We start from the raw sequence: 21556 nt of genomic DNA on the forward strand, positions 1-21556 counted from the left end.
AGAAATCCTAGATTTGTGGTAAACTGAATGTGTTTTCAATAATATGGCTTCCCTCTCCCCTGGATCCCTTATTAGACACTTTCCACTTTTGCCAGTCTTTTTTGCTCACTGCGATGCGATTTCCCATTGTTTATCGCCGTTCTACTCCACCCTCTTCTCCCTCGTCCTTCTGTCTTTCCCAGGCTCTAAGTCTGCCTTCGTGAAGGAAACACAGCACCGCATTGCATTATAATATTTTATTTTCTGCATATCATAGCTCAGACATTTGGTATCCTACTAATAGCATGATATGTAAATAGAGGTGAACGAGGCTTGAAAACGATGGGCAGGAGTTCCACCAGCCTCTATGGGAGGAGGAGGAGTTACATCACTTACTTGGGTTCTGCTGTCCACTCCAGGGCAGAATCGTACCACGGGGGTCATTAGCTGGGCCCTCGGGTCAAAATTGGCATTACCTCTCTCTCAATCCCCTCCATCAGACGGCTTGACCGAGCCTTCAACTCTGTCTGAGCGCAAGTCCCAATCAAACCGTGACACTATGGCAGGATGCTTAAGAGTCTGGGCTGGTCATTCGACGTCTCTCTAACTCAAGTCCCACATATGGCACCGCTGAGGTCGGAGGGTAAAAATTCCTTCCGATGGTCTAATCAGGGAATGGAGCCAACTCCCATTTCCCAGAAGGGTTTTCAAAATGGAACCATTCGAAGCGTTCCCTGGTCTCCAGCCAACACACTTTATCTTTCGTCCGGGTCAGGGCGGCGAGTTAGCCTAATGTTTCCAGGGGGAAAAAGTTTCTCACCCCACTGGTTTACATAAGAGGAAGCAAAGTCAAGAGAGCGCTAGGAATAGCTAGGAGTGCTAATGCAGGTGGTAGGATCAACCTCTTCCCTACACTGCCTTTGGATTAGTCCAGTCTACTGCAAAAAATCCAATAAAAATGGTCGTTCTTCCCCTGCCGGCTACCAGTTTAAATCGGGATCTTCCATCCGACAAAATGCTCTCTCCATTGTGGCGAGCCTATTTTTGTCGTCGTTGTCAAGCTCGCTTTACGTTGTGGGCTCCTGTTGCCCCGGTGCCAGGGCCGGGGAATTCCGACCGGCCTTATTTCATTAAAAAACCCAAAAAACAAATCTGCTTTGGAGGAGGAGAGGAGGGGAAAGGGTATGGGAGAGTCTGGGTTGTGAGAGACTTTTCTCTACCAGATCCCATCACTCTGTGCCTGTCAGAAGTCACTCAGAGTCTGTCATTTTGCTGTCCCTGCCCAGGGTCCTGTAAATGCCAGAAAAAGCACCCTGGTTTTTCTTTAAATCGCTGAAGGCAGTCTCAACCGTGGATGGGGAAAAAAGCCTTTAAAAGGTTGCACCCAGAAGTCCCTGCCTCCCCCCCTACACACACACAAAACAAGGAGAAAACAGAAGGGAAAACAAGAACTATTACAAGTAATGACATGATCCTGTAGTAACAATATGATATAACGTGCAATAGTGCAATTTTCTTCCTTGCTGCTCCCACATTGCGAGTCAATTCAAAGTCCATCGGATCTGACGTTTAGGCATTTCACATTCAGTTCTGCCGGGGGTTATTGTTCTTGCCTGGATTTCTGAGCGGATTCGCTCTGTCTGGCTCGTTTTTGCTCTCCCCCAAGTTGCACGGAGCTTAAGGTCCCAGCGCTGTGGAATTTAAACGTGAAAAGGTTCATTTCATGGCTCTGTGAGGGATGGCAAAATCCTGAAAAAACAGGCAGTCTCCAGTGCTCTAAAAGGAGGGCCATACTTTCATTTCATTCGATCGTATTATTGAGCGCTTCCCCGGTGCAGGCACTGTACTAAGCGCTTGGGAGAGTACAGTAGAACAATCAACTGGATACATTCCCTGGCCCTGATGAGTCGAGAGGGGATGAGTCTAGCGCCTAGACTGAGAGACAACTATTATTATCGTTAATTGGGCAGCCAAAGTCTAAAAGTAAGGTCAGACACATGGTTCTAAAAGAACAGGCTCTTATTATTTGGATTTTTTTTTGGTGGTATTGTTAAGTGCTTGGTAAGTACAAAAGGTAATCAGGTTGGACCAGTCCCGTCTCCATCACTGGGCTCACAGTCTAATCTTCATTTTACAGATGAGGTAACGGAGCGCACCCGAGAAGTTGAAGCGACTTGCCCAAGTCATACAGCAGACAAGTGGCAGAGTCACCTCCGGGGCTCTTTCCTCTAAGCCACGCTGCCTTGTATTAAAGAAGACAAATGCGGAGTTTACCGCGGAACACCTCTCCGATCTCAAAAAGGTAGGAATACAGTCTGGGGAAGACGATTGATTTCCCTCTCGTAAATGCAAATTTTTGACCTCCCGTGTCTATTCCTTATAACTATAATGGGCATTTGTAATGAAAAGTGGATTTTCTGCCTGCATGTTTGGATAGCTCTCAGATGGGAGTGTTTGTTTAACGCTGAGTACGAGGTTTCGTGGGGACTCAGCCGGAACATTTTTTCACAGCCGCTGCCTCTTGATCACGTCGGACGACACTGGGAGAATGCCTAAACTGGGGGAGGGAGAGGTGGGGATCTTCTTACAGTAATCTGCTTAGGGTACCAACACTAAGATGAGGCCCGGTAAGCCTAGCAAGGATCCTGGCGCTAACTGGGTGCCTAGTGCCGATGACTCTGTGATTGACGGAATAATCGAAGAGGGAATTAAAATACTCACAATCCTCTGGTTATATGTCACCCTCGGCAGGAAGCGGCTCGTTCGTTTAATCTACTTAGTTGGCCGGTCACATCTATTGAGCACTTACCGTGTGCAGTACTAAGCATTTGGGAGAATACAAGGTAACAGTAAACAAATACATTCCCCGCCCACAACAACCTTAGAGCGGAGACAGACGTTAATCTTAATATATCAATTACGGATATGTAGATAAGTGCCGCGGGGCTGGGAGTGGAGGATGAATAAAGGAGCAATCAGGGGTGACGCAGAAGGGAGTGGGAGAAGAGGAAAGGAGGGCTTAGTCAAGGAGGCCTCTTGGAGGAGAGGAGCTTCGATAAAGTTGTGAAGGTGGGGAGAGTCACTGGGTCTATCGGGATTTGCGAGGAAGGGCGTCCCAGGCAGAACGCAGGACTGTGGGCTGGGGTCCGACAGAGAGATAGACGACATGGAGTTAGAGTGAGAAGGTTGGCATTAGAGGAAAGGAAGTGCTCGGGCTGGATTGAAGTAGGGAAGTAGCGAGGAGTGAGGGAGGAGGAGGCAAAGGTGACTGAGTACTCCGAAGTCAGCTTCCCAATCAGAGGCTTCTCACCAAACAGCAGGAGAACCTCCTGGGGCGAAACTTTTTTTTTTTTAATTAAATTCCAGTTTTAAGTCCCTAAGAGGGCAGCAAGACCTGACTAAGGAACACTCTCAGAGAGAAGCTCGGGAGATCCCGGTGAACTAGATCGAAGCAGTCGTTTCCCAAGGAAATAGCACGCAGTAATTCAGGCCAATTTCTGGAGGATCAAGTTTGGACATGACACACTGTCTCTGGAAGAGAATAGGAACAAGCTCGGATATCCACGTGGTGATATATTTATTTACATTAATGTCTGTCTCCCCCTCTAGACCATTAGCTCGTTGTGGACAGGGAATGTGTCCGTTCGTTGTTATATTGTACTCTCCCAAGCGCTTAGTACAGTGCTCTGCACCCAGTAAGCGCTCAAAAAATACGGTTGAATGAATGAACGGCAGTGAAGTTCTCATAGAAGCTTTGGTCAGGCATCTCGTGGGGGTTTCCAAAGAGTACAGAACTGTAGAACAAATTCCTGTTCTGAATGAGCAGCCAAGAAATCATCAAGGACCAAGGAAGAACACAGTGGAAAGGTGTTTGCCTTGACTAACATGGGCCATATTGCTAAGATGGCACGCGGGAGAGAGGAGAGACCTGACATTCAGAATTTTTTTTCCCCTTCCCCTCTTTCCGACGCGTCATCTAATCGTCGGTATTATCGACCGCATACTTGGTGCAGAGCATCTACCTCGATGCTTGGGAAAGTACAACCCCTAGATAGGCAATGATCCTGTCCTCAAGAAAGTTTACGGTCTAACTGGAGAGGCTGTTACTTGTTGGAGAAGAGGGTTCTAGTAAATTATGAACCTGGGCATCTTTTTTAAGGACACTGAAAGGTAGAACTGAGTTGAGTCAATTGTACAAACTGCACGAGGGCTCCTTATCCTACCGCAGGACAGATGTCCCGAGAGTTTACATTGTGGCTAGCAGAGAATGGAGTGTGCGGTCGGCTCTTGCCCCCTTCCTCTTTCAGAGATTTTTTTTCTGCCCACGCTCCTTCTTGCTCCTGAAGAGACCAGGCTAAAATTAGCAGGGGAAGTTTTTGAGAGGGGACTGCAATCTCCCTACATTTTAAGCAGCAGCTGCTGGAATCACGAACGAGGCAGAGGCGAACTTGGGCCGGAGATTTTGCGCAGCTGCTTTCCCTTAAAGAGCAGAGGCAAAGGACACTTAAAATGTCGATTGGCAGCTCACTGAGGGCAGGGGTCACGTCTCCTATTGTACACTCCCCAGCGCTTAGTAACAGTGTTTCTGCACAGAACAAGCGCTCAGTTTATACTACCGATGGAGCGACTGCGGGCACCGGTCAATCGATTGCTAAGCAGACGCAGCTCCGACTGGGGATTTTTCTACCATTAATGGTCCTCCGGGGCCTGCATCACATCCATCTCAAGCAGACAATCCTCCTTTCTCCCTCAACTCGCTTTCTGCCTTTCTCTGGAATTACAAAACCTAAACGTACTTGACTTTTTTGCCCAGGCGGTCCTTCCATTTCTCCGCTATCGAGCCTTCCACCAGGAGCAACCTGGACATTTGCAAAGAAGCGGTGATTGTTTTCGAACCAGACACTCAGCTGGGCTCACGATTAGAGCAATCCACAGGAAGGTATTTGGGAGGGAGGGGAGACAGAGAAAATATGGGAGGAGAGGGCCAGGCCCGGGGATGATCTCGCTAGGTTTGGAGTCAGTCGATGGTATTTATTGAGCGCTTACTGGGTGCAGAGTAAACGTACTGAGCGCTTGGGAGAGTTTCAATATAACAGTTAACGGACACGTTCCCTGTGCCCAACGAGCTTATAGTCTAGAGGGGGTGACAGATGTTACTCAAATAAATTACAGATTGGACATAAGTGCTTGAGGAGGAATGAAAAAGGGAACCTTTCCATTCTGCATCATCTATGCACTTGGATTCTGTGATATTTGGGCATTTGAGATTCGCCCCACCTCGGCCCCCGCGACACTCACGTCCTATATTTATGGAATTATATATTATTACTATTAATGTCCATCTCCCTCTTAGACTGTAAGCTTGTTATGGGAAAGGAAATGTGTCCAGTGCTCTGCATACTGTAAGCGCTCAAATAATGTAATACTAACGGCATTTGTTAGGCATTTACTGTGTGCCAACCACTGCTCTAAGCACTGGGGGTAGATATAAGATCATCAGGTCCACGTGGGGCTCACAGTCAGGAGGGAGCAAGGTATTGATCCCCATTTGCAGATGAGGGAACCGAGGCACAGAGGAGTGAAATGACTTGCCCCGGTGTCACACAGCAGACAAGTGCGGAGCTGGGATTAAAATCTGGGTCCTTTGGCTAACAGTCTGTGCTGTTTTCACCAAGCACACCGCTCCTCTCTACCATCAATCAAATATGAGAGGCAGCATGGCCTACTGGATAGAGAGAGCCCAGGCCTGGGAGTCAGAAGGTCATGGAATCTAAATCCTGGCTCCATCACTTGTCTGCAGTGTGACTTTGGGGCAAGTCACTTCACTTCTCGTCCTCAGTTACCTCATTGTACAATGGGGATTGAGACTGTGACCCCTACATGGGACAGGGGACTGAATACAGCCTGACGATCCTGTATCTCCCACAGCGCTCAGTACAGTTGCGCCGGCACATAGTAAGCACTTAACAAATACCATAATTTATTACTATTGATTGTTTGGCTCCAAGCAGAACCACGGTGCGTCATCATCACGGGTAAGGGGAAGACTTTCTCGGGTGTCGGGGAGGCCTGAAGTTACCTGGAACGCTCCTCATCTTCCGTATCCCATGATGATGTACTCTTTCGTTGGCGGGCGAGCGGAGGGCATAAGCAAGCGGAGTTGGTGTAGAGGTTAACGGTGTCCTTCGGGATGCTCACCAGAGAAGATTTAGGATTTCCTTCACTTCCACTACAGCAGTGACGTCGTGGCATCTCGCCTTTATCTCCTTCACTTTAGCCCGAATCACTGGCCGAAAGATGATGAAAAATCACCGTGTTAATACAGGGGACTCCTTTCAGGTATCACAAGCTTCTCGCATATGGTGGGAAGAGTGGTCTTTGGGGGCAGCCCTGTTGACATTTTCCTTAATGTTCTCCACTGTCACTGCTCCCCTAGACTCTGCCGTCCCTCTCCGGGGCGTAAGCTTCTCGAGGTCACGGAACATTTCTGCCAGCTCTCTTGTATCGTACTTCCTTCGAGGAGGAAGCAGCAGCATGGCTTGGTGGATAGAGCACGGGCCTGGGAGTCACTCGCCTGCTGCTGTGATCTTTGGTAAGTCACTTCTCTTCTCTGTGCCTCAGTTGCCTCATATGTAAAGTGGGGAATGTGACTGTGAAACCCCTGTGGGGACATGGACGGTGTCCAACCTGATTACCTTTTATCTACCCCAGTACTTAGTGCGCACATAGTAGTGTGCTTAACAAATACCACAATAAAGTACATATTACAGTGCTCTGCGCTCGATAAACATCACGGGTTAATTGATTTCCAAGTGTTCCTGTCCTTTTTTATAAAATGAGCAGGTACCTATCACTCATGGCACCAGGGTTAGATATGAAGTTTGGTTTTTTTTATCCGATATAATCATTTATTAACTTTTCCCAGGGAAAGAAAGTGAAGACAGTGCTGAAATTTAAAATGTGTCAGATGGGCCCCTTTGGTGAAAAACGGACTTTTATACTTCCAAGAAAAGCAAACGAGCATGTTCAAGATATTGCACATAAACACACACTATTTTGCATTCTTGGAAAGAACTCATAAATTTTCTATATGGGGTTGGAGGGCAAATCATGCCGTTTGAATTTGGAACAATCTTAACAGCTAAGCCTGATATTTGAAGCACCATAAAAAATGCCTTCCCTGCAATTGAATCCAGATTTGCCAGATACTTGAACATTCCGCTACATCTTTTTGTGTCTAACTGTAGAAATCACTGAAGCTAGCCCTGTTTGCTTCAGTGTAATTTGTCTTAAGACTCTTGCTTAGCCTTTAGAGGGGGAGAAAAAACAACCCAGTGGCTCTAACAGCTGCCCTGGGTGATTTACAGCATATATAAACCTTGCTCCGAGCGAGTCAGACACACTTCGTTCCACAACTTTCTCCACTTCCTGGCCTCATTTATAATGACATGTCGTTTCATAATGAGCTGGGGAGACTTGTCCAGAATATTCCAAGTTGGGACTTGTGTCACCCAAGTGGCAGGAAAATTCATTCTACTCAGTACTTTTTGTTTAGCAGTCCTGCTTGAGCCTTCCTTAAAATGTTATCAGTAAGATGGGGCTGATTCAAGTTTGATTTGCCACTTGGAGGATACAGTTATTGAAAATAGCTTCGTCTGGAAATATTTCTGAACCTCCAATTTATAGATGGATGCTGTGCATTGCATTTGAGCCCCTATCATCCTAAATATCATATTAGCCACTGCTTAATCCTTTCGGGGCTTTGCTACATCTGAGGATCAGAACACGGCGACAAAAAACCAGAATTCACAGCGATACAGACAACGTTTTAGGATGCCATCCGCGCTACTTGCTTCTATTTTCTTAATCATTTGTCGTACCGGCCAAGACTCCTCTGATCCTGTCTCGGCATCCTGAGTTTAAATTGGAATCGATCTTTGAACTGTTTAATACTTCACCGTTCAACAGGTTTCAGTGTTGGAGCTGCAGCTTACAACCTTAATGAATGTATGCATACCTCGTGGTTGAGCCCCAGACCAAGAAATCCACCGTTTTAACAACAACCCTCGCTTAAAAAAAGAAGCCAGATGTGGGGGAAGTGTATTTTAGTATCCATGCTGGATCCTCTGCACACCGCATATAGAAAATCATTTTTTCTGAAGCCGTGTCTCACTGAAACCAGACAGGATGAGTGGACCTCCAGAAGAATATACCTTAATTCTGCCATCACAGTCTCACCAAAATGCACAGGAAAATCCATGCTCTAAGAAAGAATAGTCTGCTCGCATTTATCATCTCGCCATACAAGAGAGGTCTGTGCTCCCTTGTGGATTCCATTCCATCCGTCCCTTATTTTACCAGGCTCCCATCACATTTCCCACCCGCTCCGGCCCCCCACCAAAAACAGGCAGGCGGAGGAAAAGACGAGATAAAAAGACCAGAGACAGTTTCACTCTGTGTGCTAAGTAGCCTGACCTCCTGAACAAGTTGGGCCTTATGCAAACTACTAAAGGTGCCTTCTTTCGGCAGTCAGGATCATTGAGTGATTGATTGGATGTGTAGGAGGGGATCAGATCCTATCTAATTTTTCCCCCCCTGGCTCTATGTGTTCCTGTTTCCCAGCAGGGAGGATGAGGACACATTCAGCAATACTGGACCTGATGAGAGATGTAGGTAGAAGGCTCATCTCCTCCAAGAGGTCTTCCTTGATTAAGCCCCTCCTTTCCTCTTCTCCCACTCCCTTCTGTATCGCCCCGACTTGCTCCTTTTATTCATCCCCCTTCCCGACCCCACAGCACTTAGGTACAGATCTGTCGTTTATAGATTTATATTAACGTAAAATATAGTAACGTAAAAAGTCTCCCCCTCTAGACTGTAAGCTCACTGTGGGCAGGGAAGAATAACTGTTATTAGCATTATTATTAATGAATGCCATAAAAAGACATAAAATAGAAATAAAATACAAAAGAAAATAAGTAAGTCTATGGGCAGATCTGCAGGACAGAGAGGGGCAGGGTTGGGGAAACATTTTATCAGAAGAAAATGTCATCTTTGCCTTGAATCTGCAAAGGGCGAGTCACCGGCTGAGCACATTCTGAACCTCCATCCGCACTCAGATCCTGCGTGGAGTCGCAGGGCTGTGGAAACACGTCTCCACAGCCGCCGTCCGACGGATGGGAAATTCGGAGTCCGTCCTCTCCCGTCCCCGACCTTCCTGCCCGGCTGACCCGGGGGTGGCCAGCGGAGCCGGTGGTGGTAGCTGAGGCAGCCGGTCCCCTGGGCCCACATCTGTCGGCCACTCGAGGACGAAGTCCGGCCACGTCTATCGGCTCGTTCCCCGGAAAATCCCTGGGGTGCCTCTCCCACCCTCCTTGTTCACCTTTTGAAAGCTGGCCGAACAGAGAACGTCTGCCACGGGCAGGAGCTTCTCCTTGCTCAGTTGAAGCAAGCCGCCCCCAGATCAAAACAAAATCAACCCCGTGATAAGAAAATAATACTACTTTATGACAATAAGTGAGTGAGCTCACTATGGGCTAAGCGCTGGGTAAGTGAAAGGTGAGCAAATTAGACACAGTTTCATCATACATGGGGATCACATTCTAAAGGGGGAGGGACAGCTGGGCGTCATCCCCCAAACTGTGACCCCATCGTGGTAAGCTCTAACTCTATGCCAGCACTGGACTAGACACCGGGGGTAGACGCAGGCTAATCACTTTGGACACAGTCTTAATCCCAATTTTACAGACAAGATAACTGAGGCACAGAGAAGTGAAGCAGCTTGCCTAAGGTCAAACAGCAGGTGAGGGGCAGAGCCGGGATTAGAAGCCAGGTCCTTCTGGCTCCAGACCCGGCTCTACCCCATTAGCCACACTGCTTTCTCAACCAATCTGCCGAAACCCCTTGAATCCTAGGGGCAAGTGGCCCAAGTGTTCAGTGCCCAAGGCTCGTAACACGGTCCGCCATCTTATTAATGGTATTTGTCAGGGGTATTATTCAGCGCTTACCATGTGCAGAGCACTGTCCTAAAGCCTCTTCGGAGGAGTACAACAGAGTGGATACACGCATTCCCTGCCCCCCAGGGAGCATACAGTCTAGGGGGAGTCTAGAGGTTCTAAGTCGGTTCTCAGAGAGAATCCTGAAAAGGCCCAGCAAGCATCTCGACGACGCCACAGAAAAAGCAAAGAATATACTTGCAGGACAATGTTTCAAAGTTGACACGAACGTTCAACTTGAGGTATAATCAGTCATTCGTATTTAGTGAGTGCTTACTGTGTGCTGAGCACTGTACTAAACACTTTGAGAGATTATAATTCAACAATATAGACACATTCCCTATCCACAACAAGCTTACGTCCAGAGGGGGAGGCTGACATTAGCATAAATAAATTACAAATACATTATCATCCCATAGCCAGAGAATTTCCTTTCCATCTGTCAGTGGTATCACAGAGCAGACTGACTAAAGAGAATAGTTCTGCCTTGGGAAGGAGTTTGTGGAAATCTGGGATTACTTCCTAGATTTGATCTCATTCTACCCCATCGACTTCCATATCGACAAACACTTCGCCCCGCAGAAGTTGGCCAAGAGACGGTTCTTACCGTAGTTGTAATTGTTCCGGAAATACGTCTTTCTGGGTGGCTCGGATCGGCTTACATTTGCAGTGTTCTGGGGAAGAAAAAAAAAACTTTTAGCTCTGGATGGGAAGGGTGGGGGTGCTCTTGGTCCGCCCTCGATGACTTTGCCATCAACGCCAGAAAAAACACACACCGTCTTGCACTCTTTCTGGACTATCAGCCTGGGAAAATGCAGGCATTCTGGACCATTGACTCTATTCAAAATGAAATAGCATGCATTGTATCATCTGAATTCGAGAAGCAGCATCATCTAGTGAAAGAGCATGGGCCCGGGAGTCGGAGGACCTGGGTTCTAATCTCCACTCTGCCACTCACCTGCTGTGTGACTTGGGCAAATTGCCTAACTTCTGTCCGTACCTCAATTACCTCATCCGTTAAATGGGTAAGACTGTGAGCCCAGCGTGGGACCCATTAGCTTGAATCTACAATTAGCTTGTATCCATCCCAGTGCTTGGTAGCAGGCCATGGCATTTAGTAAGCACTTAAATGCCATTTAAACAAAAAAGAAAAAAGGTAACATCTTTCCGCTCTCAGGGTCGTACCTGGAGAGTTTTCAGTGCTCTACCCAGTCTCGGCTACGGGAGGGACAGCCAAGCAGCGACCTACCCATCCCATCCTAGCTTGAGCAGTGGCTAGCAAGAGGAGGCAATCTGCTACAGGGCAAAACTCGAGTTTGCTGCGCGGAAGGCGGCAGTGGTAAACCACTTCCCCTACTTTTACCAAGGAAACTCTAACATATCCACTACTAGAACGATTGCAGATGGCGCGCGGAGCGTTCTGGGAGAGATGTGTTTCTTGGGGTCACTGTGGGTCGGAAACGACTCGCCGGGCATAAGACAACTCATCTTTAAGTGGGGGTTAAGACTGTGACCTCCAAGTGGTACATGGATTGTGTCCAACTTGATTAGCTTGTATCTATCCCAGACTTCGTACAGTGGCCTGGCGCATAGTAAGGGCTCAACAAATTCTTTTCAAAAAATACAAAAGGAGGCGGCATACAAAATGAAAGGATGGGAGAATTGCCCATCAGCAATTTAGTGACTGGTATAAGGAGCGGCATGGCCTAGTGGCAGAACCTGGGCTTGGGTGTCAGGAGTCATGGGTTTCTAATCCTGGTTTTGCCACCTGTCCGCCGTGTGACCTTGGGCATGTCACTTAACTTCTCTGTGCCTCAAGCTGTAAAATGGGGATTGAAACCGTGAGCCCACGTGGGACAATCTGATTACCTCGTATTTACCCCAGCGCTTAGAACAGTACTTGGCACATAGTAAGCGCTTCACAAATACCATCATTATTATTACTCGGGTGGAAGACGATAACAGTAAACCACTTAGGCATCTTTTTCAAGAAAACTCTATGGATACGCACGGCAAGAACGACTCTGTGGCAGAAGATGGGACATTCTGGAGATGGTGTGTCCGTAGTGTCTCTGTGGGTCAGAAACGACTCGACCGCATTTGAAGGATAAGATACTTGGGAAGCTACTTAATATCTCACTGAGATCTAGCAGCAGAGTGCAGTGCTTCAGACGCCAAGGTTTCCTCTACCCCTTTTCACTCTAATGGTCATTCATTTCCTTGGGCTGTCAGCCTTGAGTTTTTTTCTTCTCAGAAATTTCCACGTGTACAGAACAACCCTGAATTGCAGGCTGAATCTCCTTCTGAAGGCTGGACATCTTAGAAAAAGTCTGGATCCACGGCTTTCCTGCATCCAGTCATCACCCATTGTAACGATGGAGAAGCAGCCTGGCCTAGGGAAAGAGCACGAGCCTGGGAGTCAGAGGATCCGGGTTCTGATCCCGGCTCTGGCCAAGTGCCTTGTGACCTCAGGCAAGTCACTTCACTTCTCTGGGTCTCAGTTTCCTCAACTATAAAGTAGGGATTAAATCCCTGTTCTCCTCTCCCTCCTAGCCCCATGAGGGATAGGGACTGTGTCCAAAACTAATGAACCATTACTTGTACTTACCCAGTGTTTACAACAGTGGTTTGCCACATAGTAAGCACTTAACAAATACCAATAAAAACAGTAATTGTGGTATTTAATAATGTTGGTATTTGTTAAGCGCCTTACTATGTGCAGAGCACTGTTCCGACGGGGTAGATACAAGACAATGAGGTCGAACACAGTCCTCGTCCCACACAGGGCTCACAGTTTTAATGAGACGGTGGACGGTACTGAATCCCCGTTTGACAGATGAGGAAACGGAGGCACAGAGAAGTTAAGCGACTTGCCCAAAGTCACACAGAAGGCAAGTGGCGGAGGCAGGATTAAAACCTAGGTCTCCTGATATCGACTAAGCCATGCCTCTTTTTAAAGCTGTCACTTTTTGCAAAATTCTTTTAAGTTTAAGCACTTCCCTTCCCTCCCTTGGAAGTATTTGACTGCTCTGAGCTGAGATTACAATGCATTTCCATTTATCTAGTCGACTAGCACACAATGTATTTGCCCGCATAAACTGTGAAAGATAAAGAACAGTTGAAATTCGAGTACCTTATTTACAAATGTAAACCCACATAATCTAATTCAAAATGTTTCATTTCTGATAAGTAGTTACGATGCTATTCATTAATTGTGATTTATATCACATTTTTAAAAAGTTATATTGTTTAGGTCAATTATTTGGATCTCAAAAAGGCATTAATGAACTCTATGGGATTACCTATAAAAAATCCTTTGGGTTTAGCATTCTTTTGTTTATGGCTCTATTTTCTTGGATTTAATTAAGAGTGCTAAACTGGGGTATGGGAGCATGTGGAATTTTACTGAACGCTCCCCACCCATTTTTTAATGAGGTTTGTTTAATGATAAATGCTTACTATGTGCCTGACACTCGTACTAACTGCTGGGATAGATGGAAGATAATCGGGTCCGACTGAATCCCTGTCCAGCATGGGGCTCACAGTTTCAGTAAGTGGGAGAGCAGGTATTGATTCCCCATTATATAGATGAGATAACTGAGGCCCAGAGAAGTGATGTGACTTCCCAACGTCACCCAGCTGGCAAGTGGCAGAACCGGGATTAGAACCCTGGTCCTCTGACTCCCAGGCTCATGCTCTTTCCACTAGACCACGCTGCTTCTCAATTGTTATACTGGGTGACTGCTGGATCCAGAAAAGCCATGCTCCAGACCTTTCTAAGATATCCAGCCTGCAATTCAGGGTTGCTCTGTACACTTGGAAATTTCTGGGAGAAAAAACTCAAGGCTACAGCCCAAGGAAATGAGTGACATCAAAGTGAAAATGGGTAGAGAAACCTTAGTGTTTCAAGAACTGCTGTTAGAATCTCAGTGCGATATTAACTAACCTCCCAAGGCCATGCTGCTCTGGCCCCCGTCTCCCTCCCCCCCCAACCCTAGATTTCTCTCATTTGGCAGCCAGCTGATTCCATGGCCTAGGGGCTAGAGCTCGGGCCTGGGAGTCAGAAGGAGCTGGGTTCTAATCCCGGCTCCACCACCTCTGCACCGTGTGACTTTGGGAAAGTCACTTCTCTGCCTCAGTTCCCTCAACTGTAAAATGGGGATTAAGACTGTGAGCCCCATGTGGGACTTGGACTGGGTCCAACCGGATTAGCTGCTATCTACTCCAGTGTTCAGTACAGTGCCTGGCACATAGTAACAACCAACCATAAAAAAAAATATTGAGGGAAATTGAGAAGCAATGGTTATGGCATTGCTATTGGACAAATGAAAAAGGAGCATTCTCAAATCTTCCATCTGACTGAGAGGAAATAGAGCTAGATTGATTGCCCAGTCAGTGGTACTTATTGAGCGCTTAATGGGTGCAGAGCACTGTATTAAGTGCTTGGGAGAGTACAATACAGTGGTTAGTTGAGCCAGTATGAGAGGGGAGGAACATATAATATGATATTTGTAAAGTGCTTACTATGGTGTCAAGCACTGTACTAAATGCTAGGGTAGATACAAGATAAACAGGTCCCACATGAGGCTCACAGTCTAAGTAGGAGGGAGAACAAGTATTGAATCCTCATTTTACAGATGAGGGAACTGCAGCACAGAGGAGTGAAGTGACTCGCCTAAAGTCACAAAGCATACAAGTGGCAGAGGCGGGATTAGATCCCAGGTCCTCTGAATCTACGTCTGGGCTCTTTCCACTTGTAGGAGAGTGATTTCCTGTCAATCCCGTTCCATTATGATCACCCTTAAAATCTCCTCAGTGAAAGGGAATGTGAATCAATACTACAGGAAATTTATCCTTTTTTTTTTACAATGAAAGTGGCCACTCAATCATTTTCTGGGTTCACTCAGATTCCAATAATATTAATAGCAAATGCTCAATAAATACCATCGATCTATTGATTGATGGGCATTTGTTAAACAGCTACTGTATGGCAGGCAGTGTGCTAAGCACTGGAATGGTTATAAAATCAGATTAGACACAGATCAGATCCCATATGGAGCTCACAGTCTAAAGGGTAGAGAGAACAAGCGACTGATGCCCATTTTACAGATGAGGAAACTGTGGCACAGGGAAATTAAATGACTTGCCCAAAGTCACACAGCAGACAAGTGGCAGAGCTGAAACTGGAACCCAGGTCGTAAGAGAAGCAGTGTTGCCTAGTGGAAAGAGCTCAGGGCTCCAAGTCAGTTCTAACCCCGGCTCTGCCCACATATCTTCTGTGTGACTTTGGTCAAGTCACTGACCTCTCTCTGCCTCAGTTCCTTCATCTGTAGAATGGGGATTAAGACTCTGAGCTCCACATGGAACTCGGACTGTATTTAACCTTATTAGCTTGCATCTACCCCCGCCCTTAGTTACAGTGCCTGGCACGTAGAACTTAACATTATTTTTTTTAAAAAATGGTCCACTAGGCCTTGCCGCTTCTCAAATTGGCATTCCAAAATGCCTAACTTTTTGTCACAGAACAGTTTACAGGCTAGGGGAGCGTGGTTCAGTTGCGTTTGAAATGCTTTCACCCCGCAGAATAAATGACAGAATCCCTCTGGGAGGAGACTAGGCGACCCTCCTGCCATCGAACCTTGTTACATGAGTCATAGAGCTAAGCAATGTAGATAGATGTTCAAATGTTGGTAATGATCATTTCACGAAAGCCTTAAATGGAATGTAATTGCCTAGAAAGTGTTTCATTACACTGCAGTGTTTCTTTCAAGAACTCTGCTGAGACTGTTCCATGTAAGAGTTTGCATGTGTTTCCTCAGTTGGGGCGTAGAAAGGAAAAAGAAAGTGCTCAAGAGAAGGGGCAGTGAAGAGCCCGAGAGCAAACCCAATGTCTTCTTCTCAAGGGTAAAGGGGAGGGGTGTCTAAGGAGGGGGCGGGGTAATGAAATGCACAACAGTTTGTTCCTTCAGTGGAGACTGTGTTTTGAAACCTCAGAAACTCTACTCCTATCACTCCAATAATACTTCCAGAGCACGGACCCGGGATTCAGAGGACCTGGGTTCTAATCCCAGCTCTGTCCCTCGTCTGCTGTGTGACCTTGGGCAAGTCACTTTGCTTCTCGGTGCCTCAGTTACCTCATCTGTAGAATGGGGGTTAAGACTTTGAGCCCTATGTAGGACAGCGACTGCGTCCAACACGAATATTTTGTGCCTACCCCGGCGCTTAGTACAGTGCCCAGCGTAAAGTAAGCACTTAATGGAGATCATTTAAAATATGTGCGTATGTGACAGCACCTGATTAATCGGGAGATTCCTCCCTACTCTCTAACATTGGTTCATATTTATGTCTTATTTTGAAGGCTACATCTGCAAAAATCTCTCTTTAGAAAGTCGAAAGCCTTTCATCTTCTCTTTAAGAAAACGGGTCAGAGATTTCTTTACTGGCTTCTTGGACAAATTATTTACTTTGGCTGTAAAGCGGTACATTTTAATGAAAAAAAATGTTTTCCCACTTGAACAAAGAGAATATCTCTCAAGAAATGAATGACTATTTCTCTGAATTTCAAACACTTCCTCCAAAATCTATATATAGATAAAGACATGCTTTTGTCAGCGGCTGTTTAAACATATGCAGGACAAGGAAGTCCATTCAAGCTATATTTCTCTGGAACTTGTGTTCATTCAGATTGTAAAAACTAGAGGGAATTGAGACTCGAATATTCTCTGAGAGGCGTCATCTTTGGGTTTGCCGCTCGAATAGTCGACACATGCATGCAGCCAACATTTTCCGAGAAAATAGTAGGTGAAGAGGTATGTTATATTTTTTTCACCGTGTGTTTCCCGCAAGTATTCATGGATAATTGTAACTCAGTAAAGAGAGAAAAGGGATTAATTTAGGGTGTATTTTACCGCCCTAGATAAATTTGGTCCTCCGAAGCATGGAACCAGAGGAACTGGTTTTACGCCTGGAAATAATAAGAGATTTGGCAGAGGCAAATCTCGTTCTTGTTTTTTTCCAATAGTACTTGTTAAGCTCTTACTGTGTGCCAAATACTATACTAAGCGCTGAGGTAGATACGAGATAATGAGATTGGACACTGTCCCATGGGGTTTCACAGTCTAAGTCAGGAGGAATAGGATTGACTCCCCATGTTACAGATGAGGAAACTGAGGCCCAGAGAAGTGAAGCGACTTGCCCAAGGTCACACAGCAGATAAGGGGCGGAGCCGGGATTAGAACCCAGGTCCTCTGACTCCCAGGCTGGGCCACTCTGCTCCTCACGCTGCTCTGGTTGTTAGATGTAGAAGCAGAACGATATTAAATGCTCAGGATGGGAAAGGGACGATTCATACCTGTATTCCCACAGATCTTTTTTTACGGTATTTGTTAAGCACTTACTACGTATCGAACACTGTTCTGCTACAAATCCATTAGCTTGGACCACAGTCCCTGTCCCACGGCCTAAGTCGGAGAAAGAACTAAGCGCTAGGGAGAGTACAATATCACAATAAACTGACATATTCCCTGCCCACAACAAGCTTACAGTTCAGGGATGAGCTTACAGCCTAGAGATCGCACAGTGGACAAGTGGCAGAGGCAGGATTAGAACCCAGGTCCTCTGACTTCCAGGCCTGTGCTCTTTCCACTAGGCCGCGCTGCTTTCTAAATGGAGGAGGTGGAGGGGAATCTTGTCGAATAGGGAGACTGGACCAAGCTAAGTGCCTTACTCGCCTTCAAAGAGTCTCCAAATGGTCCAGATCAATGGCGTTCCCAAAGAGGGGGTAGAGGGTCTAAGGCACAGACACTGATATCTAGGGAACTTATAATCAAAGACCCGGAACGTGTGTGTGTGTGTATGAATACATGGCCTAGCGGCTAGAGCACAGGCCCGGGAGTCAGAAGGTCCGGGGTTCTAATCCCCGCTCCGCCACTCGTCTGCTGTGTGGCCTTGGGCAAGTGGCTTCGCTTCTCTGGGCCTCACTTCCCTCATCTGTAAAATGGAGATGAAGGCTGTGAGCCCCACGTGGGACAGGGACTGCATCCAACCTGATTTGCTTGCATCCACCCCAGCGCTTAGTACAGTACCTGGCACATAGTAAGCATGTAATAAATACCACAGTTATTATTATCATCATTATTATTAATCAGGGCTAGCTCCCAGAGGCTCAGGTCCTGCACTCGGAAAGCTGCAGTGGACACACTGACCCTCTGCCATTCCCCTAAGGGGTACAGAATGTTCCCCATCAATCAGTGGTATCTTTTGAGCGCTTACTGTGTGCAGAGCACTGTACTAAGCGCTTGGGAGAGCACAACAGAGTTGGCAGACATGATCTCTGCCCTCAGGGAGCTTGCAATTTGCTTTTACTCTCTCCTCTCCCAGAACACCCCAAAATGACTCCTCTCTGCTTAGACATGACTCCATTCACAATTGATCCCGTATCGGGAGTGTTACATTCTCTTTTATTCATTATTATTATTTTGGTATTAGTTAAGTAAGCACTAATAATAATAACAGTACTTGTTAAGCACTTAGTATGTGCCAAGTTCTGGGGTAGATACAAGGTTATCAGTTTGGCTACAGTTCCTGTCCCACCTGGGGCTCACAGTCTAGGTAGGAGGGAGTGGGATTTAGTCCTCGTTTTGTAGATGAGGAAACTGAGGCACAGAGAAATGAAGTGACTTGCTCAAGACCACAGAGCAGGCAAGTGGAAGAGCTGGAATTGGAACATAGGTTCTTCTGACTCCCAGGCTCTTTGTACTTCCCAAGCGCTTAGTACAGTGCTCCGCACACAGTAAGCGCTCAATAAATACCAATGAATGAATGAATAAACTAGGCCACACTGCTTCTCTGTTTTGATGATTTTTAGTTTTTGTCGCTGTTTTTCCGAGTTATTTTGATCTTTCTTTGGGTGTCCATCGGCTTCCCCCAAAACTCAGGTCATATGCTGAGATGGGAAGGTATTCATGAGGGCCAGGGACCATATTTTTCAATGGCCTTTATCATTTTCTTTCCCCATTGCTTAGTACAGTGCTCTGTACACAGCAGGCACTCCTGAGGCTGTAATTCCTTGAGGGCAGGGATCGCGTCTACTAATTCCATAGTACTCTCACGGGTGCGTAGATTATAAATTCCTCGAGGGTAGCGATCGCGTCTATTAATTCTACGGTACTCTTGCTCTGCACAAGATAGATGTTCAATAAACTGACTGAACGAATCAGAGAAGAGAGGGGATAGGGCACAGAGGAGCAAAGAGTGTGGGATAATTTGCCAGCTCGGTAGCTAGGAATCTACGAGAGCGAATGGCTACCCACCATTCCGGAAGGACCCCGGGAGAGAAACAATCTCAGGATTTCCTCTGCAGATGAGCACCGCAAAGACCCCCAAACATCTGAAAGATGTATCCATCCTACCTCGCTTTAGAAGCTGCTCTCCAAACACAACGGAGTCACTCTTCTAGCCCGGCCAGACAAATTCAAAATAAAATGAAATGGATCGGAAGACAAACTTCAGTCCGTTTATGTTTTTATATTGGGATTTGGGAGCGACGGGCAAGAATAGATCTTTAAAATAATGTAAATTGGGCAGTTCCCGAGTTATTTCCTACTCTTCACGCTACCGGAAAAAAATGATTAAATAATGGATGTGATCATTACTTGATTCTATACGTGAAACAAAAATGAAAACCCAAATCTCAGCAGTTACAGTAACAGTGGAAAAGTCTCTCAAGCTTGCTGTCGGATCTGAGGCAAGTCTTAAAACGGCAAAAATAATATTTCCTTCATTAAGATGTAAAAACAAACACAGATTTTAATAAATAATTCAATTTGCAGTAATTCACTCTTTATAGTGCGGAATTACTTGCGATGGAGCAGAAGAGAACCATGTTAATGAGAAAGGCAAATTCTGTTTATTCCCTTGAGATCGATTCCCCTTGGCAACCTAACAATGAGCCTTTCAAGGAGTTTCTGAATTTGATGTTTATACAGGATGTGCTCCATCCAGACCCAAGGACTACCAGTTCACTCTTTTTCTTCTTCTTCTTTCACATTCTCCAAGGATAACCTCTAAAAAGTTAATAAAAAGATAGGGCAGCCTTGACTTCCTTCTCCCAGTAGGATTCCTTTTGGAAAAATATCAAACAGACGACGGAGAGGGAAACCAGAACCCGCAGTATCTCTAGCATATTTATCTGAAATAACCAAACGCCTCTCCTTGTAGGAAGGATCTTTAGACGTCTGCTGGGGGGAGAGGGGGGTGTTACGCCATTCACCAGATGAGGACACTGAGGCTCAGCGTGGTGGAAAGACCTACCCAGGACTGCCCAGCAGGTAGGTAGTAAGAAATAGGATTTGGGATTGAGGGAGAGCTGTGGCCACCTTTTTGAGCTTCCCTTTCACAAATGAGGATGGAAACAACTCGCCTATCTCGCTGCCGACCCCAGCCCGCCTCCTGCCTCTGGCCTGGAACGCCCTCCCTCCTCAAATCCGACTGTCAATTCCTCTCCCCGCCCTTAAAAGCCTTATTGAAGGCTCTTCTCTTCCAAGAGGCCTTCCCAGACCAAGCCCCACTTTTCCTCATCTCCCGCTCCCTTCTGCGTCGCCCTGACTTGCTCCCTTGGTCTTCCCCCGCTCCCAACCTCACAGCACCCATGCACAGACCTGTCATTTACTTATTTGTATCGCTGTCTGTCTCTCCCCTTCTAAACTGCAAGCTCCTTGTGGGCAGGGGCTGTGTCTCTTTATTGTTATATCGTACTCCCCTAAGTGCTCAGTACAGTGCCCTGTACCCAGTAAGCGCTCAATAGATACGATTAAATGAATGAATAAATACATCTTAACTTTGTCAGTTGGTGCTGGGGCAGTGTACAAATTGGTCCAGATACGTTTTACTATATCCATACCTGTCTCCCCCTCTAGATTGTAAGCTCGCTGAGAACAGCGAGTTCGAATCCCAGCTCTGCCACTTGTCAGCTGTGGGACTGTGGGCAAGTCACTTAACTTCTCTGTGCCTCAGTTCTCTCATCTGTAAAATGGGGATTAAGACTATGAGCCCCACGTGGGACAACCTGATTCCCCTGTGTCTACCCCAGCGCTAAGAACAGTGCTCTGCACATAATAAGCGCTTAACAAATACTGACATTATTATTATTATTAACAGGTTTACGCTCTCGATTGTATTGCATCCTCCCAAGCGCTCAGTACAGTGCTCTGCACACGGTAGGCTCTCAATAAATGCCAATGTCCAATTGCTTGATTCTTGGCTCCTTCGGTTGTAACTCTAATCACCATCATCATCATCACTCAGAATGTACAGGAGAAACACTCGTTTCCTCTGAGGAAGGGAACAGCCTGTCACCGATCAATCTAGCGTACTGACTGAGAGCTTACTGTGGGCCGAGCACTGTACTAAGCGCCTGGGAGAGTACGATACGATCCCTGCCTACAGTGAGCTTAACAGTCTAGAGGACCGTCATTACCTTACTCATCCGTTCCTCTCCACGGGAAACCCTGAAGAAGAGCAAAGGTGGGAATCTCACCAGGGTGCTCCACTGCGATGCCGAGAATCAGGCTGACCATCCCAGTTGT

At 46.5% G+C, this 21556-nt stretch overlaps 1 protein-coding gene across 1 annotated transcript in view; it reads right to left on the reverse strand.

Annotated features, from left to right (window-relative positions):
• Positions 1-221: 221 nt before the first annotated feature.
• Positions 222-21556, reverse strand: part of FRZB (frizzled related protein) — a 34974-nt gene continuing 13639 nt past the window's right edge. Inside the window, 7 exon segments of the mRNA XM_029072351.2 lie at positions 222-1647; positions 1650-1670; positions 4772-4838; positions 6059-6191; positions 6194-6265; positions 10579-10609; positions 10611-10645. Coding sequence (XP_028928184.1) covers positions 1564-1647; positions 1650-1670; positions 4772-4838; positions 6059-6191; positions 6194-6265; positions 10579-10609; positions 10611-10645 — 443 coding nt within the window. The 3' untranslated portion in view covers positions 222-1563.

This window comes from Ornithorhynchus anatinus, chromosome 9 (assembly GCF_004115215.2).
Source record: "Ornithorhynchus anatinus isolate Pmale09 chromosome 9, mOrnAna1.pri.v4, whole genome shotgun sequence".
In the NCBI taxonomy this organism is placed as follows: Eukaryota; Metazoa; Chordata; class Mammalia; order Monotremata; family Ornithorhynchidae; genus Ornithorhynchus; species Ornithorhynchus anatinus.